Source organism: Vicia villosa, linkage group LG4, assembly GCF_029867415.1.
Source record: "Vicia villosa cultivar HV-30 ecotype Madison, WI linkage group LG4, Vvil1.0, whole genome shotgun sequence".
In the NCBI taxonomy this organism is placed as follows: domain Eukaryota; kingdom Viridiplantae; phylum Streptophyta; class Magnoliopsida; order Fabales; family Fabaceae; genus Vicia; species Vicia villosa.
In genome coordinates this window covers 157005791-157029911 of record NC_081183.1, presented here as the reverse complement: position 1 = coordinate 157029911, position 24121 = coordinate 157005791, and the positions used below count along the sequence as shown (strand labels likewise).

Here is a 24121-nt window from a genome sequence, read left to right as displayed (position 1 = left end):
TATTTACTAACTAACACAAAAACTAACTATAATTTTACGATTCTCTATTTCAACTCATCACATAGCACGCATGTCAGTTAATTAGATAAAATAAATAATTAAGATCAAATAATTAGTTAATAATTAACATCAAATATATATATATATATATATATATATATATATATATATATATATATATATATATATATATATATATATATATATATATATATATATATATATATATAACTAATTATTAGTTACAAAGTGCATCTTTTGGCATGATTTTGAAGTAGAGTTAGAAGTAATTTATTTTTCAAATCTCTATTATATTTATTCCCTCTGTCCTAAATTATAAGAGAAATTTACTTTTTTGATTAATTGAATAAGTAATGTATCTGATCTATATATAGACCAGATACATTAAATATTCAATGAATCTAGAAAGTGAATTTCTATTATATTATTTGTTTCAATTATATATTATTTAATTTTAATTTTTAAAACAATTAGTAAATATCTTAGAAAAACTTATAAAATATATGAATTCATATTCTGGGATATATAAGATCGTTGTTAAACCTAAGTGTGGGGGTTAACTTTGAGACCAAAAGGGGACATGAATCGCCTTACGAGTCTCACTGATAACTCCACTCGGAGTGGGTTAGGTATTTGGAAAGGTCCGAAACGAAGCTTGACTTTGTGGAGGGCTGGACTGGATACTTAGCTGATCTCTCCGGGAACCTACCCCAAAAATTCGAACCTCATGGATAAAATGAGTTGTTCCAAAATCCGAAGAGACGAAAAAGTCTCGGAGGCTACGAACGACCCCATGAGACCTTCTAGAACCCCCATAAAAAGGTTGGCTCCCAAGAGCCGCTACGTCGAACCTATGAACCTAGGACTTTTGTGCTGTTGTGCTCTTTATATGTTTGCAATTTATATACTTCGAATATCTATGCGTTTCGATTTTGCAGGTATCCCCACGTGGTCCCTAGCCTGTAGGGACTCTAATTTCTAAAGACCATGTCTTTCCCACGAAGGACATCACCATCTATGCATCCCCTAGCCTGTGGGGATTTTATTTTTATATCCTTGTATTCTTACAACTACGCGTCCTTCCCACGAAGGACATTTCCATTAACGCACGTCAATTGGCCTCTCGATGGCCATGCGATCTAGTGACTGTCTCAAACGGTCACCTCGTGCCTACACCTACGCACTCCCTAGCCTATAGGGATTTTCTTTCACGCTCGTGTGTTTTCACGACGACGCGTCCTTCCCCGAAGGACAACTTCATTAGCATGTGTTTGATTGGCCTCTCGATGGCCATGAAATCTAGTGACCGTCCTGAACGGTCACTCCATGCTCAGTCCCGCGCACCCTCTAACTTGTAGGGTTTGGATCTCCATTCACACATCACATCCCTAGCCTGTAGGGATTGCTCTTCGTCCATATCGTCCTTAGATAGGTTGTGTTCCGCATAGAGAACCTTCCCACGAGGGACAAATTCATTGGTACACGTTGATTGGCCTTTCGATGGCCATGAGATTGAGTGACTGTCTTGAACAGTCACTAGCCTCTATCTTCTGCGTACTCTCGAATCCAAGGGATTTCCCTTAGCGTGTCATAACATTTACCCTGCAAAGATGCCAAGAGGGTCTAATGTCGCCTCTAAGGCTATCCCTAGGATCATAGGTTACACGTCTGCATTGCATACACGGAGTTACAATATAAGGAGTCTCTCGCTTACACGTGCATTTGCATTTTCATGCATTCATACATTCACATTTGCATTTCTATCTTCGCCCGCATCCATACCAACCATGCTAGCCGGTTTCCCGAAACTCCCAAAAAATCAAAGGATCGTAGACTACGGAGCAAGGAGAATAAAAAAATCTTAGTCTTGCTAAAGAAAAAAAGATGCCTTTCGCCATGCCAGCCGCATGTCCATGCCTTGTCATAACAGGATTATGAATACAATGAAGGTTGTCATCGAGCAAGGATTAGTTCAACAAAGAGTTCCCTCATAGATACACTCAAGATGTATCTAGTTATAAAGGGGGTTCATCTTAGAACATATCAAACTTTCGAGGACGCTCTACGATAACCTGGGGGCAAGGATTAGTCCAACTGGGGCAATATCCTGAACAAAGAGGCATAACTACGATGGAGGGAATTCGACATATGTCAGCCCCACACCAAGAAAAAAGGGTCATAGGTGATACTATCCTTAGGAAAAGCAAAAGAGGTTCAGTCAAAGGAAACTCATGAAGTTCCGATACGACGAAAACCCACCGCTAACGATTTATTCCCGCCAGGTTTGACATGTCCAAAGAAAATTCGAGGTTGCCCTCACTTCTACAAGTTTAAGAATCTAAGGAGTGAAACAAGGACAGTGGATCTACAAAGGAGATTATCCCTACGATCAATAGGTGTTTACCGTGCTCACAATTTCAACCCTTACGACCGCTAAGTGTTACTCAAGATAAAAGTTGTACCTTCGGATTAGTAATTCTAATGGGACAACCATGCAGGTTTTGGAGTTAATTCATTCACTCACTACCATGACTTTCCAGTCACACACTTCTATTTTTAGGGTTATTAACAAACTTGAGGGAGAATGACGAATACAAAACTAAGTCCAGCTAAATATATGCTTTCAAGGTAAGACCGAGCCGAGGATGTACAGGCATTGTTTCCATTCCCAAACAGTGGAGATATAAGGATGTTAATCCATCGTCACCCCCTCGAGCCAGGAGTTGGAGTTTTCTTCTACTTTTTAAATAAACCTTGATTTCAACCAGGGGCGGGGTAAATTTCAATTAATTCAATGGTGTATTTTGGTTGTCAAGAGAATCACTCAATCCAAGCAAAGGATCAAGCAAAGCAAAGGTTCAAGCATATTTTCTTCCTCGCATTCATCAAAGATTGAGGAAGTAATGGAGATAACATTCACAACAATCTTCTTCCTCATTACATCATTCAAGATCGAGGAAGTATCAAAGGCGAAGCTTACAAATCAAAATCGACATGGCAGTCACAGCATTCAATATCCAAGGATCAAGTACTTCAAAAAGAGCGTTTCAAAAGAAAAAGGAGAAAGATGCCCGCTAAGTCAAAATGAAAAATTCCATGAAAGAAAACAAAAAAAGACTTAGGCAAAAATTAGGGCATCCCGATCCAAAGAATTGGTTCATGCAAAAATAAGGGATAAAAACAAAGGCGAAATACAAAGGATAATCTTGTGACTGCTAAACCATCAAAGCTTCGCATCAATGCTTGGATCTTTACAACATATGTCATCAAAGTTTGGATCTCTACTAAGGCTTCTGCTCAACATCGAAACTGAAACGATTCTCTTGCAAACAAAGCACATCCATTGGATTAGGCGAATTTTTAGGATCTGGAGAACATCAAGGAGAAAGGGGTGGGATAAATAAAATTTTGAGCCTTATATCCATTGTTTCTTAAAACATGAACCAGGCCAAGTTACAACATTTAAAAGTCCTAATTGAGGCAAGGTTAACTACGAAAGCATATTAAGCAGGAATTTGTTGTACTGACTCCTATGTTTGTTAAAACTACTTCTAATCACTATGCTTCTTCAAGCATTCTTTTCAAAACCATCCAGTCCTAATTCATAACGGACTTCGATTTCAAAACTTGCATACGCATTCCATTGGAGCTACTTCTCAAAAAGTACAACACCATCTACGAGTATACACTTAGCATCGAGGAAATCTCGAAATGGGTTAATCAAAGGTGATCATTTCTAATAAAGACCCTGGAGTCGGGGGAACCACATCTAGGGGGTTCTCCTAAACAGGGGCAAACTTTCAAGGATCGCAGGGGCATACAATCAAAGATCCTATTCACTAGGGGCATTCTTCCTAAGGTTCAGTCGACCTGGGTCACATCTCGAAGCAATTTCAATCAGGGGCGTGTCAAACATGGAAAGAATTCAAATTCAAAAGGATAGAACACCATGGGTAACCCTCCATATCTGGGAAGTCAAGGGCATACCCTTCAATCTAAACGTCGAAGCATATGACAAGGTTATTTCCTGGGGCATTTCCCTCATAAGCATCTTCTTCCACTAAAATAATGGGGCAATGAATACTAAATCCATAAAGCGCACAACAAAAGACACTTTCATACTCTGCAGCTTCGAACAAATCTTCCTCCTAACTACGATCTTCAAAATTTGAACAAAACAGGTATTGGGAAATCGCGCTAGCATCACACCTTACCTTATCCAACAACCTCACAACATTTCGCATACGCTTTGGTTATCAACAACACATCATTCGAGTACCATGCAAGTACATATAACTCATGCATTACATACAATGGCTGATACATTACACCACACCTTTTTAGGTAGTCTTCTTTAAGACAAATCCTATGATCATTTCCGATAACCTTTTTAGGTAGTCTTCTTTAAGACATTCTTTCCTAAGAACCTCTTCAGGTAGTCTTCTTTAAGACATTCCAAGAACCCTTTTTAGGCAGTCTTCTTTAAGACATTCTCTTTCTAAGAACCTTTTCAGGTAGCCTTCTTTAAGACAAATCCTACGATCCTTTCTAGGAACCTTTTCAGGTAGTCTTTTCCAAGACATTTATCATCCTCTCAGGAACCTCTTCAGGTAGTCTTCTTTAAGACATTCTAAGTACCTTTTCAGGTAGTCTTCTTCAAGACATCCTTTTTCTAAGTACCTTTTCAGGAAGTCTTTTTTAGACATTCCTTCTCTAAGTACCTTTTCAGGTAGTCTTCTTCAGGACATTCTTTTTCTAAGTACCTTTTGAGGTAGTCTTCTTCAAGACATTCTTTTTCTAAATACCTTTTCAGGTAGTCTTCTTCAAGACGTTACTTTTCTAAGTTCCTTTTCAGGTAGTCTTTTTCAAGACGTTCCCTTCTTTCTAAGTTCCTTTTCAGGTAGTCTTCTTTAAGACATTACTTTTCTAAGCACCTTTTCAGGTAGCCTTCTTCGAGACATTCTTGTCCTAAGCACCTTTTCAGGTAGTCCCTTTCAAAAAAACAATTCGTCATCCCTCTCAAGAACCTCTTCAGGTAGTCTTCTTTAAGACATCTTTCAACCTTTTCAGGTAGTCATCTTTAAAGACATTCTTCATCCCTTGCTAAGAACTTTTTCAAGTGATCTTCTTTAAGACAAATTTCTATCTACGCTAAGAGCCTTTACAGGTGGTCTTCTCTAAGACAAATTGCTACCATGTCGAAAAATCATTTCAGACAGTCTTCTTTAAGACAAACATTCACATCCATTCAAAAGACCTTTTTAGGTAATCTTACAGAAGACATTACTTCGTTCCACTCATTACGTCAACCAAACATACGCATAAGCATAAGCATACATAAACATTACAAAGCCAGCATAAGCATAGTCAGGGTATAAGTGCAAGCATGGAATAAACAAGTTCAATGGGTTTGAGGAGACAAAACCATGGGATTGCATCAGCATTAGCATACATGCATACGCATTAGCATTAGCATATACATATCACAAAAGCCCAATTTTTATTGGCAATCCAAACCAGTTCAAAGTCCAGTTCTCGTCCTGGAAAATCATTAAATCCAGTTTCCCGTCTGGTAGTCAGTTCCCGTCTGACTATTACATCAAAATCCAAATCACACTACAAAAGCCTAGTCTCCAACCCTCGTGTTATGAAAGGTGTATTTTCTCCGACCTTATAGTCGTGAGTCTCCAAAACGGGTGAATATTTTTCATGCAGGTAAGTTCGCTAGAACTATAGCAGGCGATCACTCTTATGCAGGTACACTTGTCAGAACCATGGCAAGTAATTCCTTTGGTGCAGGCGAAGTTGCTATGAGCAGAGCAAATTAGCCTAAAATGGTATAGGTAAATTTCGCGATAACACTCGCGAATAACCCTATTGGTGGTACAGGTAAATTCTGCGATAGCACTCGTAGATAACCCTGGTGACATAGGTAAATTTCGCGATAACACTCACGAATAACCCTATTGGTGGTACAGGTAAATTCTGCGATAGCACTCGCAGATAACCCTGGTGACATAGGTAAATTTCGCGATAACACTCGCGAATAACCCTATTGGTGGTACAGGTAAATTCTGCGATAGCACTCGCAGATAACCCTGGTGACATAGGTAAATTTCGCGATAACACTCGCGAATAACCCTATTGGTGACACAGGTAAATTCTGCGATAATATTCGCAGATAACCCTGTTGGTGCAGGTGAACTTGCTAGAATTATAGCAAGCAATCCTATTGGGGTCCACAAACTACGGAAACTTACTAGAACTATAGTAAGTAAGGGTTCACAAACTACGGAAACTTACTAGAACTATAGTAAGTGGGGGTTCACAAACTTGCTGACCATAGCAAGCCAATTACACAACCAACAGAAGGTCCTCGCTATTCCTTTTCAGGAGCCTTTCCAGGCAGTCTTCTTTAAGACGTATTCCATCCTTTCTAGGAGCTTTTCCAGGCAAACGGAGTTTCACAAAGAATTTCACAACAAAGGAGTTTACAAAGGGGTTTACAAAAGTTTCTCAATTGGGTTTATCATGTTAGTCCCTCGGCAGTGATCTTCTCCAAAACATCATCAATAACACACATAGGTTTTATCTTTCTTTTCAGAATTTCTAACATTTTTCAACTAACATAACTAACAATCATGCATCATATAACTAACATACTTTATTCATACATTACGCATATACATACATGGCTCTCATTTATTTTGAGAAGCGCACTGCATCATGCATCGCATTCATCATAAACATTGCATAAAAATCAGGTTGCCTTTTTAGGCTGTGCTACAACCAAAATCACCTGGGACCCTCCAAAAGGCGTTTGCTTCACACTCTGGAAAATGGTATTCACTTTGGGTGGCATCTTTAAGCCCATCTCCCAGGGAATTCTTTCCCAACAAAGGCAAATTTCAGGGCATTTCAGTGTCCAATCATCTTCTACCTTTAGACTACGATAGGCAGACGTGCCTATCTGACTCTTCAGGTTTAAGAATATTGAACAGGGGCAGCTGTCATACCCCGAAATTTGCCCATCTCATTCCATCTGAGGGCTACAAGAGATTATAGGTCCTCCGAAAAGTCAACGAAAAAACACCTTTTAGGTCAAGACTCGTGACTGGAGAATGGAAGCTCCAAGTAAGGTGAAACCAAAAGGAGGTTTTAAAGGATTCATCAAGCTTTCTAAAAAGTCATAGAACGCATTTATATGATTAAAATTGAGCGAGATACAAGTTGCGAAAGTTGAGATTTTTTGAAGGGGTGCGTGAAGAGAAATACTTGTCAAAATCAATTTTTTCCAAATAGGCCCATTCTTTAATGACCTAAACTTGCTTATAAGAGTATTGAGAAGCTCCAAACTCAAGCCCACAACTATTTGACTTTTATTATATTTTTAGTGAATTTTTATTTATTAAAAATATAGTTTAAATCAAATAAATCAAGGAAATATGAAGGATATAATTTTAATCATAATTAATCATCAAATATATCCTATTTTCATGTAAAATTCGTTTTAAAGAGGATTGAGGAAAAGAGACCAAGTTTTAGCCAAAAGTGGAAAGTTTAGAAGGTGATTTGCAATCACATTCAATTGCTTGATTCAAGGAGATTTGGTCCAATATTAGTGACCTAATTCAGTCTCACATATATACTGAAGAAGTGCAGACGCAGAAGGAGGTTCTGGCTAGCCTCCAAAACCCTAACCGAATGAATAAAATATCAAGAATAGGGGAAGATCGAATTTAGAGTTAGAGAAGGAATCAGGGCACTCTGAGGTTCCAAACATATTCCCTGAACATCTCTGAAGCCTTCCAAATCATTGCAAAGCACCGAGGCGGTCAGAATCATCTTCAGATAGCCACTGTTTGCACACTTTTATTTGAGTTTGAATCCATTCATTCACGCCTTATTAAGCTATTTCGATTGCGTTTTTATGATTGTCATAATGTTGCGAAAGTTTCTGGATGGTTTAATTTATGATTGACCGCAAGAGTAGAATTATGCCATTGCTAGGGTTTATATCTCCGTATTGGGGATTCTTCTTGCAGGCAAAATTGGCTAAAAAGGAGGTCACCATTAGATGCAGGGTGCAAAAACGAATCGGAACATTATCTTCTTGTTAATTTTCTCTTATTATTTGCAAGATTCTTGTGTACAGGGGCTATGGCTATGGAAGGCGGCCGTGGGTAAAAGTTGTTTGTCTAAAACGACAGTCTCAGGGAAGAAGACAATACGTGGCCTCTCTCCATTCGGTCATTTGAATCAGCGCGCGTCTTTTTACTTAAATGCCAGGTTTCCTATGTTATACTTTGCGTGCATATCCTTGACAATTGAGGCGCGTTGGTGAATTGGTAACGAAGCTGCCAAGCGAAGCTAGGGGCACGGGTTCGACCCTTCGCCGAGACATATATTTTTATTGAATTAACCCACTTGCAGATCCCATGTGCGTTGCCAGAAGGAGTCCATGGTGTACCCTCATCCTGGGGCTCTAGGATCATATCAGGATCAAGGCCAACGTACACAAATCTGAAGGCTCACCATGGGGCCTCAGAAATCATTCGTACAGGATTCTTCCCCAGGTTCTTTAAAAAATTTATTATCCATTTTTTTTATTTTTATAATAAGTGAATTGATTTAAAATTAATTAATAGATTATTAGTTAATATCATAATTAGGATTAGAATATTAATAAATTAGGATTAGGCCAATACTAGAATTTAGGATCTATATCCTGATTATTTCGATTATTTTCGATTTAATTTATCTAATTAATTTTAATTAATATTATAAATCACAACAACCCTAGAGAACTATATTAATATATTGGGTTTGCTCCCTCCCATTTGGGCTAAAATATCAAAACATTAGGATTCAAATTATTATTCGTTCCGATTAAATCCATTGGTCGCGATGGTTAATAATCGATTAATTTAATTAATCAAATCCTATAAATTAAAATAAACATTATTTTGCTAAATGGTTTTAACCATCTTATTGGTTATGATGATTAGCATACCTTATCAATTTGTTATTATTTGTAATCGTATTAATCGGTTATGAGAGGTAACAGTATAAAAATACAAATTCATAAAATAATAAAATACGTTAATTCATTATTAGTGATAATCGAATCAATCGATTTGAATTGGTAATGGTGCAAAACCCCAATCTTTTAACTATGGTGATCAAACCTATTGATCATTGCGGTTAATTGTGCCAAATCAGGGTTGTACGCCCGAAACATCTAAAATACACTAAACCACGATACTACAGGATTTTTATCCTGGGCAACTCAAAATGCCCTTTCAAATCAAATTCAAACTGCGATAGGCAATTCGAAGAGCCTCAAAACAATTTCAAAACAACTTCACACAATCTCTATAATCAATTCTAAGGCGTACAATCCTGTGCCCGAACTACGTTGACTCTGATCCTCCATAAGGAGGTACGTAGGCACTTGGCAACAAGGCGAGTCCCCCTCCCTAAAATCTCAATTTTTCCCCTATTCACTTCCTTAGCCATAAACCTTTATCTTTGAATGTTAGCCTTTAGGAAAGGGTTGAGGGTGCTTAACACCTTCCCTCGACCTGAATATAGTATCTTACCCTGATCTCTTAATTGCATAGGTTTCCTATTCGCCTTGGTAGAATAGGTGGCGACTCTCTAAGTTATAATTTTTAGGCAGGTTGCTACACGTAGTATTCCTGCACCAAAACCTTATCACAATACATAGCAAGTAGTCCACAAGTATCATTGTCATTCAACATTTTTATAAATTCAAAACATCCTAAAAAGTATTTTTATTAATTTATTTTATTCCCCTAACTCGTAAAAATTATAAAAATATTTATAATAATACTTCATAAGGATAAGTCTCGTTAATTTAATTGGCTAATGGTCTGACTTAAGTAATAATAAAACAACTCTAAGAAGTCAAATACATTCAATTTTAATTGTAAAGTTTATCTGAATTTACTCTAAACAACTCGTTAGCAACTCTGACAATCCTATTGACAACTCTAGCAATCCTTTTAATAATTCTTACATGATTGAAAATAACTTATGTTAGCCAAATAATACAAATATTCATCTCTAACTCAAAACTCATAAAAATTATTATACTAATAATACTAAATTATTATTATTATTATTATTATTATTATTATTATTTTTTTATTTTTTTTTTATTTTTTTTTAATATTATTCTAATAACCATAATTTTTGTCGTTGTTTTACTGTGTTTGACAACCTGCGTAAGTAAATAGTATATATGAAATTAATCCAATTCTTTCCTGTATTTTAACTGTCCCAACAATCCAAAAATATAATAATCAATAGCCACAATAAAATATATATCATTCTAATTATCTTTCTACCTATCATATATTACGATACAATTAACAATTCTATAACAAAGCAAATAACTTATCCTTACCTCAATTTTTTATGCACTCGAGTTTTTTTCTTCTCTTTTTTTTTTTCTTTCTCTTTTTTCTCTTTTTCTTTTCTTTAGGTTTGCCTCCTTTCTTCTTTTTCTCTTTACTAACTTTATTTTCTCCTTATATATAAAATCCTTATAACAACTTATTTCTGTAATTAATGGACTTACTCATCATAGCCTACCTTTATTCTTCACATTCTCATCTAATAGGTCAAATTATTTTATTTCTATATATTTATCACTAATAAAATAATTATTTACTAACTAACACAAAAACTAACTATAATTTTACGATTCTCTATTTCAACTCATCACATAGCACGCATGTCAGTTAATTAGATAAAATAAATAATTAAGATCAAATAATTAGTTAATAATTAACATCAAATATATATATATATATATATATATATATATATATATATATATATATATATATATATATATATATATATATATATATATATATATATATATATATATAACTAATTATTAGTTACAAAGTGCATCTTTTGGCATGATTTTGAAGTAGAGTTAGAAGTAATTTATTTTTCAAATCTCTATTATATTTATTCCCTCTGTCCCAAATTATAAGAGAAATTTACTTTTTTGATTAATTGAATAAGTAATGTATCTGATCTATATATAGACCAGATACATTAAATATTCAATGAATCTAGAAAGTGAATTTCTATTATATTATTTGTTTCAATTATATATTATTTAATTTTAATTTTTAAAACAATTAGTAAATATCTTAGAAAAACTTATAAAATATATGAATTCATATCACAATTTTTTTTACACAAATAAGTCAAATTAACATAAAAATAGTAAAAAAAATTACAATTTATATTTTTTTCGTCGGTCTATTTCAAAAAGTTTAGACAAACGGACACGTGATATACGAAAAATTTGGAATCACCTATTTTACTATTTTTAATAACATAACTACATTTACAATTTTTTATTTTAGAATAATAGAGAGGAAAAGAGGGAGAGAGGGAGAAATATTAAGTTTTAAAATTTATATTTTTTAGAGTAAGATTAACTACTACATATGAAATACGGGAATTTGGACTTACATATTTTACTTTTTTAATATCATAGCTACTTTTATAATTTTTATTTATTTATGTGAGAAGGAGAGATATTTGATGTTTTTTGTGTGTGTGTGAGAGAGTGAGAGAGATTTACTATTTTTTGTCCTTAGTTGTGAGAGAGTGAGAGAGAGAGATTTGTTACTTTTTGTCTGTAGCTGGGAGAGAGTAAATTATCATTGTGATTCGACATAATACATGATGGTAATTAATTGACAGTATAAAATTATTTTATACTACTTATGCATAATATTTTTTTCTCATAATTATGTTAGTTTTGTTTCACATTTACTAGATACTAAATACAAATACATATCATAAATTTTATTACATACATGATTGAAATTAAAATTAAACAAAAAATATATTATATATTTTTTACACATGTGCATACTAAAAAGCAGGCAAACAACAAACAACCAAGAGAGAGAGAGATGAATTAGAAGTTAAGATAAAAAAACATATGAAAGATTAGAGTTAAGTTACAAAACATAAAACACTTTGTTTAGTATTTAAGTTCTTAGAAGTACAACATATTTGATAAAGTTTAATTATCTCAATCTATCATTTGCTATATTAAATTGGTATTGCGAGCTTTTTTTTTAATAGTTTTAATTGTTCAGACTTATTAAATTATTTAAATATGTTGAAACTGAACATTATTATTTTATTTTAATTTTTAATAACTATGTTCAAATAATATATTTATTTAAAAAGACATATGCGAAAAACATAATAAAATACATACACACATTTGTGAAATAAAGTAAAAAACACTTAGACGGGCACTGGATTTAAGTGGGTTTAGACGAATATATCTTAGTTTAAACACATTTGATAATTAAAAATAAATATGTATATAATTAACTTCTCTTTAATACCTATTTATTTGATTCATTTTTAGGTGATGTTTTTATAAAATCCATCGATTTTATTTTTAATTTTTATCACAAAATTTATTTAATAAATATTTTAAATACTTAATTGCAATTTTAGTCTCCTATTTTATTTTATTTTTCGATTTTGGTCCCCTCATTTTTAAAACCACAATTTTCTTACCTTTTGAGTTTTTTGTTGAAAATGGACAAAAATATGAACTAATTTTGTAAATACAAAATAGAGGACAAAAATTGTACAGAAAACTTAATAGAGTTATTAAAATAAATAAAAAAGACAAAATAGGGGACTAAAGTTATAATTAAGCCTAGCTTAAATTAAGATCAAAATGAATTAAAAAACATATTTGTGTTTTGACGGTGTGCACATTAAAAAAGCTGACAAACGGAGTGTCCGTTTGAATAATAATAATAATAATAATAATAATAATAATAATAATAATAATAATAATATTTGAAACAGTTAGCAGTGACGTGCGCATGACCAGACTGACCACATCCACAAGAGGCAGGCGAGCTATCCATTCCTTCCCACGACACTTCGGAATTGGATGGCTTCCTGTACCATTCCTTCCGTTTCCTGTTTTCATCCGCTTCGTGCTTCCGCAACTCCTCTTCCCTCGTCTCAGAAAGCCCGCTTCGTTGCTCGCCGTAAGGAATCCGTTTTAGTTCAACAACTCCAACGTCCCCTAAGTAAGTAATGTAATTGATTTTCAATCATTCATAGATAGATAGATAAATAAAATAATAGTTTAATTGTTTTTGTGTAGTTGAATACATGAAGTTGCCCGCAAGTCAATATTCAGTGTTGGACGGGGAGAGAATTGTGCGTGTGAGTGAGGATACATTCAGGTGTTATGTTTACACAATTAAGTTTTTCACTTTTGAGGTTTGTCCAGTTTTGCTCGTCAAGGTTGAACAGCAATCTAATGGCTGTTGCATTAAGCTCTTATCCTGCAAGGTCACTCTCACTCACATTTCCTTATTTCACTTTTTTTGTTACCTTTATTTGTTTGTTTAATTGTTTCCCTTTCTTATCATTTCTTGCTTTACAGCTCGAAGGCTCGCCCATGGTCGCCGCTCAGAACGATAAATTTGACGGTGAGGATGTTTGCTTCTTCGCTAACTGTCATTGTGATACAATTTAAGGAATTCATTTTTAATACTTTAATATGGTAATGGTAATGCAGCTATAATGGTGAACCGGATATCGTGTGAGAGCGACTCAAATGAGTCACTGGTGCAGCAACTCGCATCAGACACTGTAATTGAGGTGGTAGTAGTGCTTAAGTTTCCTATTGTTGTCTTGTGATTTTTAATTTGAGATGGTTCGGTTGAAACTTTGTTTCCATTGCTATGTTGAATTCAGGTAAGTATTGAGATTCCTTTCGCGTTCAAAGCGATTCCAAAGCAAGCGATTGAATCTGCTGGGACTCAAGTCCTTGAACAGATACTCAAGATTATGCTTCCCCGTTTTATGTCACAGGTTTGTTGAGGCTTAATATGTTATTTTCAACCGGGATTTTAAGATGTGTTTCTATTTTTGGATGAAAGAAGAAATTCACTTCGACAAAAACACATATTAGAAAGGACTAGCAGCTCCTTAACATAAGAGAAAAACATACTCGCCAAAATAATAAGAGCACCCAATCCATATATGCTAGAAACCCCATTTAAAAGGGCATGTGCTTTAACCCAAAACGAATCCAAAAGTGAGACACCTGGGACCTATTTGGATAAGCAGCTTATAGCATAAGTGCTTATTAAAATAAGCACTTATGGATAAGCTTGTATTAGTTGTTTTCTTATGAAATTTTGGAGAACTTATAAAAATAAGTTCAAAAAAGTTTAGAAAAAATGTCATAAACTGTTTTTATAAGGTCTCCCAAACTGTCCCAAAATTTATGTCACTAGATAAGTTCAAATAAGTCATTACAAACAGGCTAATCTTATCCCAAATCAACTTTTTGCTTCATAAACAACTTATGGTCTAACCAAATGCACCAAAGTGTTGCATCTTCACTCAACCATAGCCATGAAATCTAATCAGCATAAATATGTCCTGGTCTCAAGGACACAGCACAATATCCTACAGATTTCCCAAGTACAAAATATTGATAAATTATCACATGTATTAGAAGAAACCAGAATAAGTATAAAAGTTTGAACCTTTACTCACTTAAGGGTCTGTGAGCTGTGATTGTGAAGTTACAAGTATAAAAAAAAGAGAGTTGAAGTTACATAATTTAACAATTCAGAATACTTGTAGATTTTATTATTTTTCTTTACTGTATTATAACCTAATACTGTTTATCTACACATACTAAAGTATATTCATCATACTACTTAGTATCATAAATTAGACAGTGAATCTCCGCTTAATGTCCATTCTATTAAGTTACATACGTTGTCAGAGCTGTTGTCCCTGCAGCATAAAATGTCGCAAAGATAAATTTACGCGTAGATTATTTTTTATTCATACGTCAAACTGTTAGCAGCATTCAATCCTTTGAAATGAACTAAGAGTAGTTTCTGGAAATTAACTAAAAGTTATGCAAGGTTGCATTAGAAACTCACCATACAAAAAAATTGTATTTTAAGTAGTTAAACATGATTACTCTAAAAATGAAAATAGATAAAATATTTTATTTCAATGTATATAACTGTGTTTATGGATAGACTGTTAATAATTACAATAAATGCAGTATATTTTATATAATTGGGAAACCTCCCCTAGACGACTTATTAAGCATTTTTCCCTTACAAGCCGCGTGCTTGATGGATTGTGGACTATCATGTCACTTGCTTAACCACTTTGGTCTTACAGGCCTCGTGCCTGAAGAACTTCGAATTATCATGTTTCTTTCTTAACCACTTTGTGCTTACAGACCTCTTGCTTAACCATTACTATGAATATCAAACTTCATAGTTAGGTCAAAGAATCACATATTTTACTCATCAGAATCTAAAAGTCCTCTTGCATATCTTACCGCAGGCAAGTTACCCTCTATTGTATTCACTACAAGTACAGGTACTTAAGACATGAGGCTCTCCCACGTCCCAGCTGATGGACTAGTCTTTTGGATTGAATTCTCCTTGTGGACCAGGTTCTAACATAGACTAAATAGCCAAAACAGTTTATCCTACATAAATCTAACTTCGTCTTCAGTCAAGGTATCGTATCTCATAAGTAGAGTCATCATATCCTCATCCATCCAATAGAGTTACCATAATGCAATATCAATACTCACCATCCTGGAAAGAACAACAAAATTTGACTGTGCTATTTCTGTCGTCCTTAGGGGGAGGTATTTATCTCCACCTTGACATAATAAACCTAAAAAAATTAACGGGTAGAGTAATTAGTATGCCGACTTTATTAACCTAATCTACACAACTTCAACTCTGAGAATAACATAACATAATCTAGGAAGACAAATAAGTGTAAACCTCGCCTCTGAGAAGCATGATAGAGTACAGCAGCCTTCTATCAAACAAGTTTATGTGAGGAAGAAGCCATACAAAGAGCCATGACATATTTATCCTTTAACTGACAGCTGTATAACTGTCTTTAGGCAGTTAGTATTTAGGAGGTTAGTTTAACTGACACTTGTAACTGTCAGTAAGCAGTTAGAAGTGACGCCGTTAATAGGAAATCAGTCTTTAAATAAGACAGTACATTGTAGATATTAAGAGTCCATTTTGATAAATTAGAATTGTATTTGGGAGGTTTCAGATTCCTCAAAAATCTGTTAAGTGTTCTCAATAAAAATCAATAAAGTTTCATACTTACACAAAGGGGAATTTCCCTACTGTGATATTGCTTCTTGATAAACCCCCAGTTCGAGTTCTATCAAAGCATCTCCGATTTCTTTATATTTTAGATTTCATGTACATGACCAGTAGTCTCTCCTTACAGATTTTGACCTGCATCAAATTGAAAATTTTGGTAGAGTTGAACTGTTCACAGACAAAGTTGCAAAATGAAAAAATACGAAAAAAATGATTAAGTTAGATTACTTGGTCAGCTTTTCCACAAATATTTAAATGAACCAAAGAGTGGGTATTTCTGCAAATTCAAGTTTAAAAATCATATTTCTTGGGCAGTCCATATATATGTATTCATATTGCACATGTTTAACTCAGCCGGGCTACATGTATTAGAGTTTATAGAGAAAGTGCGAGAGACCGAAGATTTTGTTTTGCAATATCATAATTTGTTTCAACAAAGTAGCAATGTGTATTAACTGCAGCCTAAAATGTGAAATCCATAAAAAATTATTACTAGAGAGAGGTGTTTCGAGGTCTCGTCCTACATCTATGTGGTTATTCCAGTTGTCCAAAATTATTAAATACACTATAACATCCTTGGATTTTATAAAGAAAAAATAATCCTTAGAAAACTTATTATTATAAACATCATTAATACATTTTGGCTCTTTTGTGGCTCACATTACCTGCTGTAATATTTTATTCTACGCATCTCTCAGCAAAATCACTTTAATAGACCCTTTGTCTAGACCGTGAGAGGATGGGATGAAATTTGTTACAAACTGGCCAAGTGGATGGTTAATTAGAAAGGGAATATGGGAGGGTCGGACATAGATGTGAGTCTGTTCTTTTTCTAGCAGTATTGCTTTGTATCGATCAAGAGTGTCATTTGATTTGTACTTGACCATGTAGATCCACTTAAACCAACCGATTTCTTGCCCTCTTACCTCTTAACATTCTCCCAAGTTTCATTGCTTTCAAGGGCTTTCCTCTCATCATACATAGTTTGGATACAATTTGCATCTTTTAGTGTCTAGATATTAGGATTTTAGCATAGTCAACAGCTATAGTAAAACTGATGCTACATGAAATATGTTTAGAGGACACAAATTGAGAAGTAAAATATTTTGCATAAAATCTCATAACGTTTCCAAGCTATTGGTAAAAGTCATCAAGATCAGAGTCACAATTAACAAAAAACCTGAGAATCATATGTAGAGGGATTATTTTCAATACTTACCTCGCTCAGGTGATAGAAGTTGTTTTTAGATTAGATCAGGTTTTTCTCTCCTCTGTTTATCCAATGTTGGCTCACTAGCTTTAGTATTCATTACTTCTGCTACTAATGCTGAAAATACTTTTTCCGGCAAAATAAAGGGCAAAGTAGGAACAAGAATGGGAACACATGACTCATATGTTAACCCTAAAAAGAAAGAACCAAGGAGGAGAAACTTGGGCTCAGATTCTAAATTGCATCTTTACAACTAAGGACACATGTTCATAAAAGGTAACATCTGTGGAAAGAAAAGGTATCGATGACTGGAAAAAAAAATTGTTACGTGGATAATCCAAAAAGATACTCCTCATAACACTGAGTGTCCAACATAGTCCGATATCGATTATGTACATGGACAAAAGCATCACCCCAATAACTCAGAGCTCCAGATTCAAAATGTTGGAACAAAAGAAAAATGTGAGAACGTAAGCTCTACATAACTAGCATTAACTTGAACACGGGGCAACATTTGATTGAAAATACAGACAACATTCTTTACAACTTCCCCCCAATACGGACGATGGACAGAACCATACGAATGTTTTATAAATAACTAAAGAAATCTCTACCTGATTAGTTCTAATATATTCTTTACAATATCTAAAGAATTATACAAATCTATACTAATAATGTATTATGTACAACGTTTGTATATAACAAAGTAAAAATGCTCAGTTCAACTTTTATTTCCTCAGTCATTTGGTTTTTATTGCGGCTACTGACACTGGCATGGTGACTACAGTTGCAGTAGCTAGAGTTTATGATTCTACAATAGATTGCTTGCTACTTCAAATTTTGTACTAATTTTAGATACCGAGCAAATTATTAAACTTGATTTATTTCATGCGAGTTATTTTTCTTGAACAGCTTGTGAAAGATTATCAAGCCTGGGCCACTGGAAATACCTCAAGACAACCTCTTGGGACAGGTGAACTCTGAAATAATGGGTAGTGTTTGCCACTGGTGCAGGTTTTAATTTGTAGTGTTGATATGTTTGTCTATATAAATAATGTTTGTAGTTTGTGCATTGATGAATTATTGGTTTGTTATTTAAGTAAATATAATTTTTTTTTCCTGATTCTTTTAGGACAAACCGAGCATAAGGGAGGTTGTAAATCTAGGAAGTCATTGTTAATTATGATTATTCAAGTTATGGTTATATAATCTCAATGTTAAAATTATAATGAATTTGAAAGTTTCACAAACTTTGTACATGGTTGGTGGTTGATTTTGGTTGAAGAAGTTTGATGAAGTGCATAAGTCTATCAACAATGGTTTCTAAATTCAACATCCTACTTTTTCATTTTTTACACTCCACATCATCATCTCTCTTTTCCACCTAATTATTCAACACTCATTCTCAACTAGTAACAAATCCGTGCGTTTGCACGGGTTCTGATACGGGACGTGCATTTGTTTTAGATGTATATTTTTTAATAGAAAAATATCTGGTTATCCGTGAAAAAATAATAATAAATATATAATTAATAAAAACATATTTTGATCAGTAACTTCATGTCCCGTAAATAATCAATATTTGTATCAATAAATTCATGTTCCTGTGTACAAATATTATTTTGATCAATAACTTCATGTTCCCGTGTACCTTAAAAAATATTTTGATCAGTAACTTCATGTCCGGTTAATAATCAATATTTTGACCAGTAACTTCATGTCTCGTTAATAATAAATATTTTGATCAATGATTTCATGTACCGTTAATAATCAATATTTTGATCAGTAACTTCATGTCCTGTTAATAATCAATATTTTAATCAATAACTTCATGTCCCGTTAATAATCAATATTTTGATCGAAACTTCATGTTCCCGCGTATTTATTCCAAATGTATATTTTTTTAATAGAACAATGTCTTACCCGTGAAAAAATAATAATTAAATATATAATTAATAATAAATATTTTGATCAGTTAATATCCTCAGTTGTTTAAACCAAGTCATATTCTCATATAAGATAAAAATAATCAATATTTTGATCAGTAATTTCATGTCCCGTTAATAATCAATATTTTGATCAATAACTTCATGTTCCCGTGTACAAAAGGTTTAGTAAATTAAAATCTTATTTTTGCATCACATTTTATACACTAAAACTAACTTAAAAAATATTATTAATTTCATTTTAGAAGCATAAATTTTCTTATATATTATTTTCTTTTTAAAATCAAAAAATGTAAAAAATATTTATTAAAAATGATCTGTTATAAAATCATTTGCTTAAATGAGAATGTTGGCTAAGTTTATTGTGTCACAAAAATTATTGGCCTTAAAATCATTTACTACCAAACTCATTAAATGACTATTATGATCGTGAATGATAAAAAATTTAAAAATAATCAAATTGATCAAATTAATTGATATTTATTAACTGCCATAAAATAATAAAACATCCAATTTTTTATCCGCCGATATGTTATAAAAGCAAACCGTTTTAAGTATTTAAAATAAATCTTTTAATTATTCCCCTCATAAATTGTAGAAGGTAAAGTAATAGAAATATTTGAATTTAATTAATTAAATTATTTGAATAAAATTTAATTTCTTTGTCAAAAAATGTTTTAAATTATAATAATTATTTTATTAAATAAGTTTTGGTTACAACATATAAAATTTATTATTTTAGTCAAGATATTTGAATATAGTTTAATATCCTTGCATGCCCATTGGTAAAAAAAAAATGATTCCTTAGTCACTTTTGTATTTATGAGTCTATGATTACTCCTGCCTACAATTTTACTATTTTTCTTTAGTCATCATTATCATAAAATATTATATTTTTTTTTGGGCTCATATAGAATTGTCCAATCACATTTAATATTTGTACAATCTTTCTATATATTATCTTTTTTCTTTAAAACTTAGTATTTATAATATTGTTTTAATATTATAAAAAAACATCTATTATTTCTTTTATTCTTACACTAATTAATAAATATTTGTTTTAATAAAATTTTGTTGTATTTTCTTTTTAATAAAGATCAATATACTTATAATAATCATAAATATCAAATCTATTAATATTAAATTAAAAAATCAAACAATAATCATTCAATAGTGTCATAATCACATTATACGATAAAGAGGGGGAAAAGTTTCTAAAGAAATAATATATTATTTTCATTGCAGTTTGAAAAAAGCAGCAAGTAAAGAAATAGGTCTTAGTGCATAAATTGATATAGATCTCAAAAGATGTGCATGCAAAAAAGTTGTGTGAATTTCCAACAATTAAATAAAAGAAGGAAAATTTTAGAAAACAGAAAGAAAGCTTCTAAGCTCATCCACGTGGAAGTTTATATGACAAGCAGGGTATTTTGGTCTTTTCCGGACCATTTAATTTTCTTATATGGTAGATGATTTTGTTTAATAAAATTCAACATCCTACCCCACCACTTTTATTTTATATTAATATTTTCTTTTATGTATTTATTTTTGTGATTATAAATTAATAACAATTATCGATTAAAATTAAATTAAAATAATTAAGAGTTAAATAATTTATTTTAATTTTTTTCTAATTTAATAATTTATTTTAATTTTATTTTTCAAATTTTACATTCTTAATTAATTTTTTCCTTGCAAGTAATAAATACAAAATATAGGAATAGTCATTATTAAAACAAATAAAATTGCATAAAACTTAAAATGCAATACAATACACTAAACACACAACACACATAACTTAATTAGTACAATAGACTCAACTCATAAACAATCTATTTAATCATGAAACATTCCGAACTTTGCCCATATGTGTTTGACTAAATCTTCTTGCAAATCGTGATGTACATGTGAATCACGCATTACATATCTAGCACGCACATGATTCGCAAATGCAGGTAGCACCTCGGTTGAAAATGGCTCCGGTGTACTAGACCCACTTGCCTCAGATTGATCATAATGTCCAATGTTGAGCATATGTATTTCGTTCATCCTCAACAATCATATTATGCATTATGATACAAGACCTCATGATGAGAGCCAAATCGGCTATGTCCCACAAACGGGCTGGTTCACGAATAATTTTAAATCGAGCCTGCAACACCCCAAATGCACGTTCAATGTCCTTCCGACATCCCTCCTGATATTTTGCAAATAACTTATCTGGTTCACTTTGAGAAAGTCTAATTGATTTGTCGAAAGTTGGATAAGAAGGGTAGATACTGTCAGCAAGATAGTATGCCATATTATACGGACGTTGATTCACAATAAAGTTCACTCTTTGAGTATTTCCCTATTCATCATCATCGAACACGGGTGAACGTTTATATCGTTCAATGTGCCCGGACATCCAAAAAAGGCATGCCAAATCCATAGATCATAAGTTGCAATTGCTTCAAGAATAACAGTGGTGGCTCCCTTATCTCCCCGAGTAAATTGACCTTCCCATGTTGTAGGACAATTTTTCCATTCCCAGTGCATGCAATCAATACTCCCAATCATCCCCGAGAACCACTGCATTTCGTTAACATGCAGTATTCTTTGCAGGTCATCTTGAGTTGGTGCTCAAAGATACATTGGCTCATACAAATGTATGATTCCTTTATAGAATCTACGCAAGCACTCAAATGTTGTAGTACCTCCTATTTTGATGTATTCATCAACCACATCGGCCACCACACCATATGCTAACATTCGCATGGTCGTGGTACATTTTGCTAATGGAGATATACCATCTTTTTTGGATGCGTCAAATCTTTGGGTGAAGTAGTTGTCACTGCTAGATAGGTCCCCAACGATTCGAAGGAACATATGTTTTCGCATCCGGAAGCGTCAACGAAACATTGCATCGTCATATGTAGGTTGTTCTGCAAAGTAGTCATCAATTAGTCTTTGGTTTGCCGCTGCATAATCTCTATTGAGATATTTTCTCTTGACACGAGGTGTATATCCTTCCTCTATTTGGTTCCTTCGCTCCCTGAACCGGTTGACGATATACCTCTCATCAATTTCAGACTGCCTTTTGTCAGGGCCGGCCATCCCCAAGTGCAGCAAGTACTGCAGCGCTGGGCCCCATATCCTGGGGGCCACATCATTTTCAATCATTTTTTTATTTTCTTTTCACTTAGTAGCTTTTATGTTTTCAATTGTTTACGATTTTCAATAATACATAATTTTTTATAGGATTATTAACATTGAATGCTTTAATAATAAAGGATGTTAAATGTTTGTGTGCACCATCAAAAGTCATAACACTTGATAATAAATTAAATACATCAACTTTATATTAAATATTATGTATTCAAATTTTAAAAGCTAGAGATTATTTGTTTTAAAACAAAGTATAAATGCAATTTAATTGAATTCAATGATAAAAAGATAAGTTAGTGTTTAGAGCGAAATAAATATAAATTAATTAGTACATATTCTTTAAACTCTAAAGTTTAGGAGTGAGATTATTTCTTCATCTTAAAAATAATTTAAATAGAAAAGAAATTTTTTTTTATATATTTTAATTTAATAATTACACCTTTTTATCTTAATTATTAGATAGGATTAAATTTTGTTTTATTTTAAAACAATTTTTCATCATTTTTATTCCAGCCTAATAATACATTAATTAAAAAAATCAAATAGATTTAATTTGTCTATTTATCATCATTTTAAATAAAACATAATTCAAAAATATTTTTCAATTACAAAAGCAATAGATTTAATATTTGTTTTTTCAAAAAATATGTAAAATTATAATTTGTTTTCAAAAATTTAATATTTTATATAATTTTTTTATAATAAATATAAAATTATAATTTTTAAAGTTATATTTTTTGAAATTTAATCTTATTTTATAAGTTAGAGCAGGGCCTCCGAACTCATTGGGCCGGCCATGCCTTTTGTAAGCTTCGATATCAAAAAGAAATTCTAATAGATCCATTGATATTTTTTTTAGTAATATGAGATTTTTGGTATTGATACATCAATGGAAGAATGATGAAGTTAAATAGTAGAAAAGGCACAAAGTGACAAAAATACAAACAATGACTTGACAAAACTTAATTTTCAAACAAATACAAACCTTGATTAGACAAAACTTAATTTTCAAACAAATACAAACAAAGTGACAAAATACAAACAATGACTTGACAAAACATATTTTTCAAACAAATACAAACCTTGATTTGACAAAACTTAATTTTCAAACAAATACAAACAAAGTGACAAAATACAAACAATGACTTGACAAAACTTAATTTTCAAACAAATACAAACCTTGATTTGACAAAACTTAATTTTCAAACAAATACAAACAAAGTGACAAAATAGAACCAATGACTTGACAAAACTTAATTTTCAAACAAATACAAACAATGACTTGAAACAAATACAAACAATGACTTGACAAAACATAATTTTCAAACAAATACAAAGTGACGAAATACAAACAATGACTTGACAAAACTTAATTTTCAAACAAATACAAACAATGACTTGACAAAACTTAATTTCCAAACAAATACTAACAATGACTTGACAAAACTTAGATCCCACCATATATTTTTATTAAAAATAGGTTATGCATGTAAAATTACAATAATTGTTATTTAAGTTTTAAAATTGTAAGACAATAAAAATAAATAAGCATTATGAATATGATTTTTATG

At 32.5% G+C, this 24121-nt stretch overlaps 1 protein-coding gene and 1 pseudogene across 1 annotated transcript; one reads left to right on the top strand and one right to left on the bottom strand.

The window, feature by feature from the left end:
- The first annotated feature begins 12934 nt into the window (after positions 1-12934).
- On the top strand, positions 12935-18580 carry LOC131595664 (uncharacterized). Its single transcript, XM_058868084.1, has 6 exons — positions 12935-13148; positions 13226-13416; positions 13511-13556; positions 13646-13728; positions 13825-13941; positions 18370-18580. Exons 1-6 carry the CDS (start codon positions 13007-13009, stop codon positions 18439-18441), a joined length of 651 nt encoding a protein of 216 aa, XP_058724067.1. The 5' UTR covers positions 12935-13006; the 3' UTR covers positions 18442-18580.
- A 2659-nt stretch (positions 18581-21239) lies between these two features.
- Positions 21240-23394, bottom strand: LOC131598161 (uncharacterized; annotated as a pseudogene).
- Positions 23395-24121: the final 727 nt, after the last annotated feature.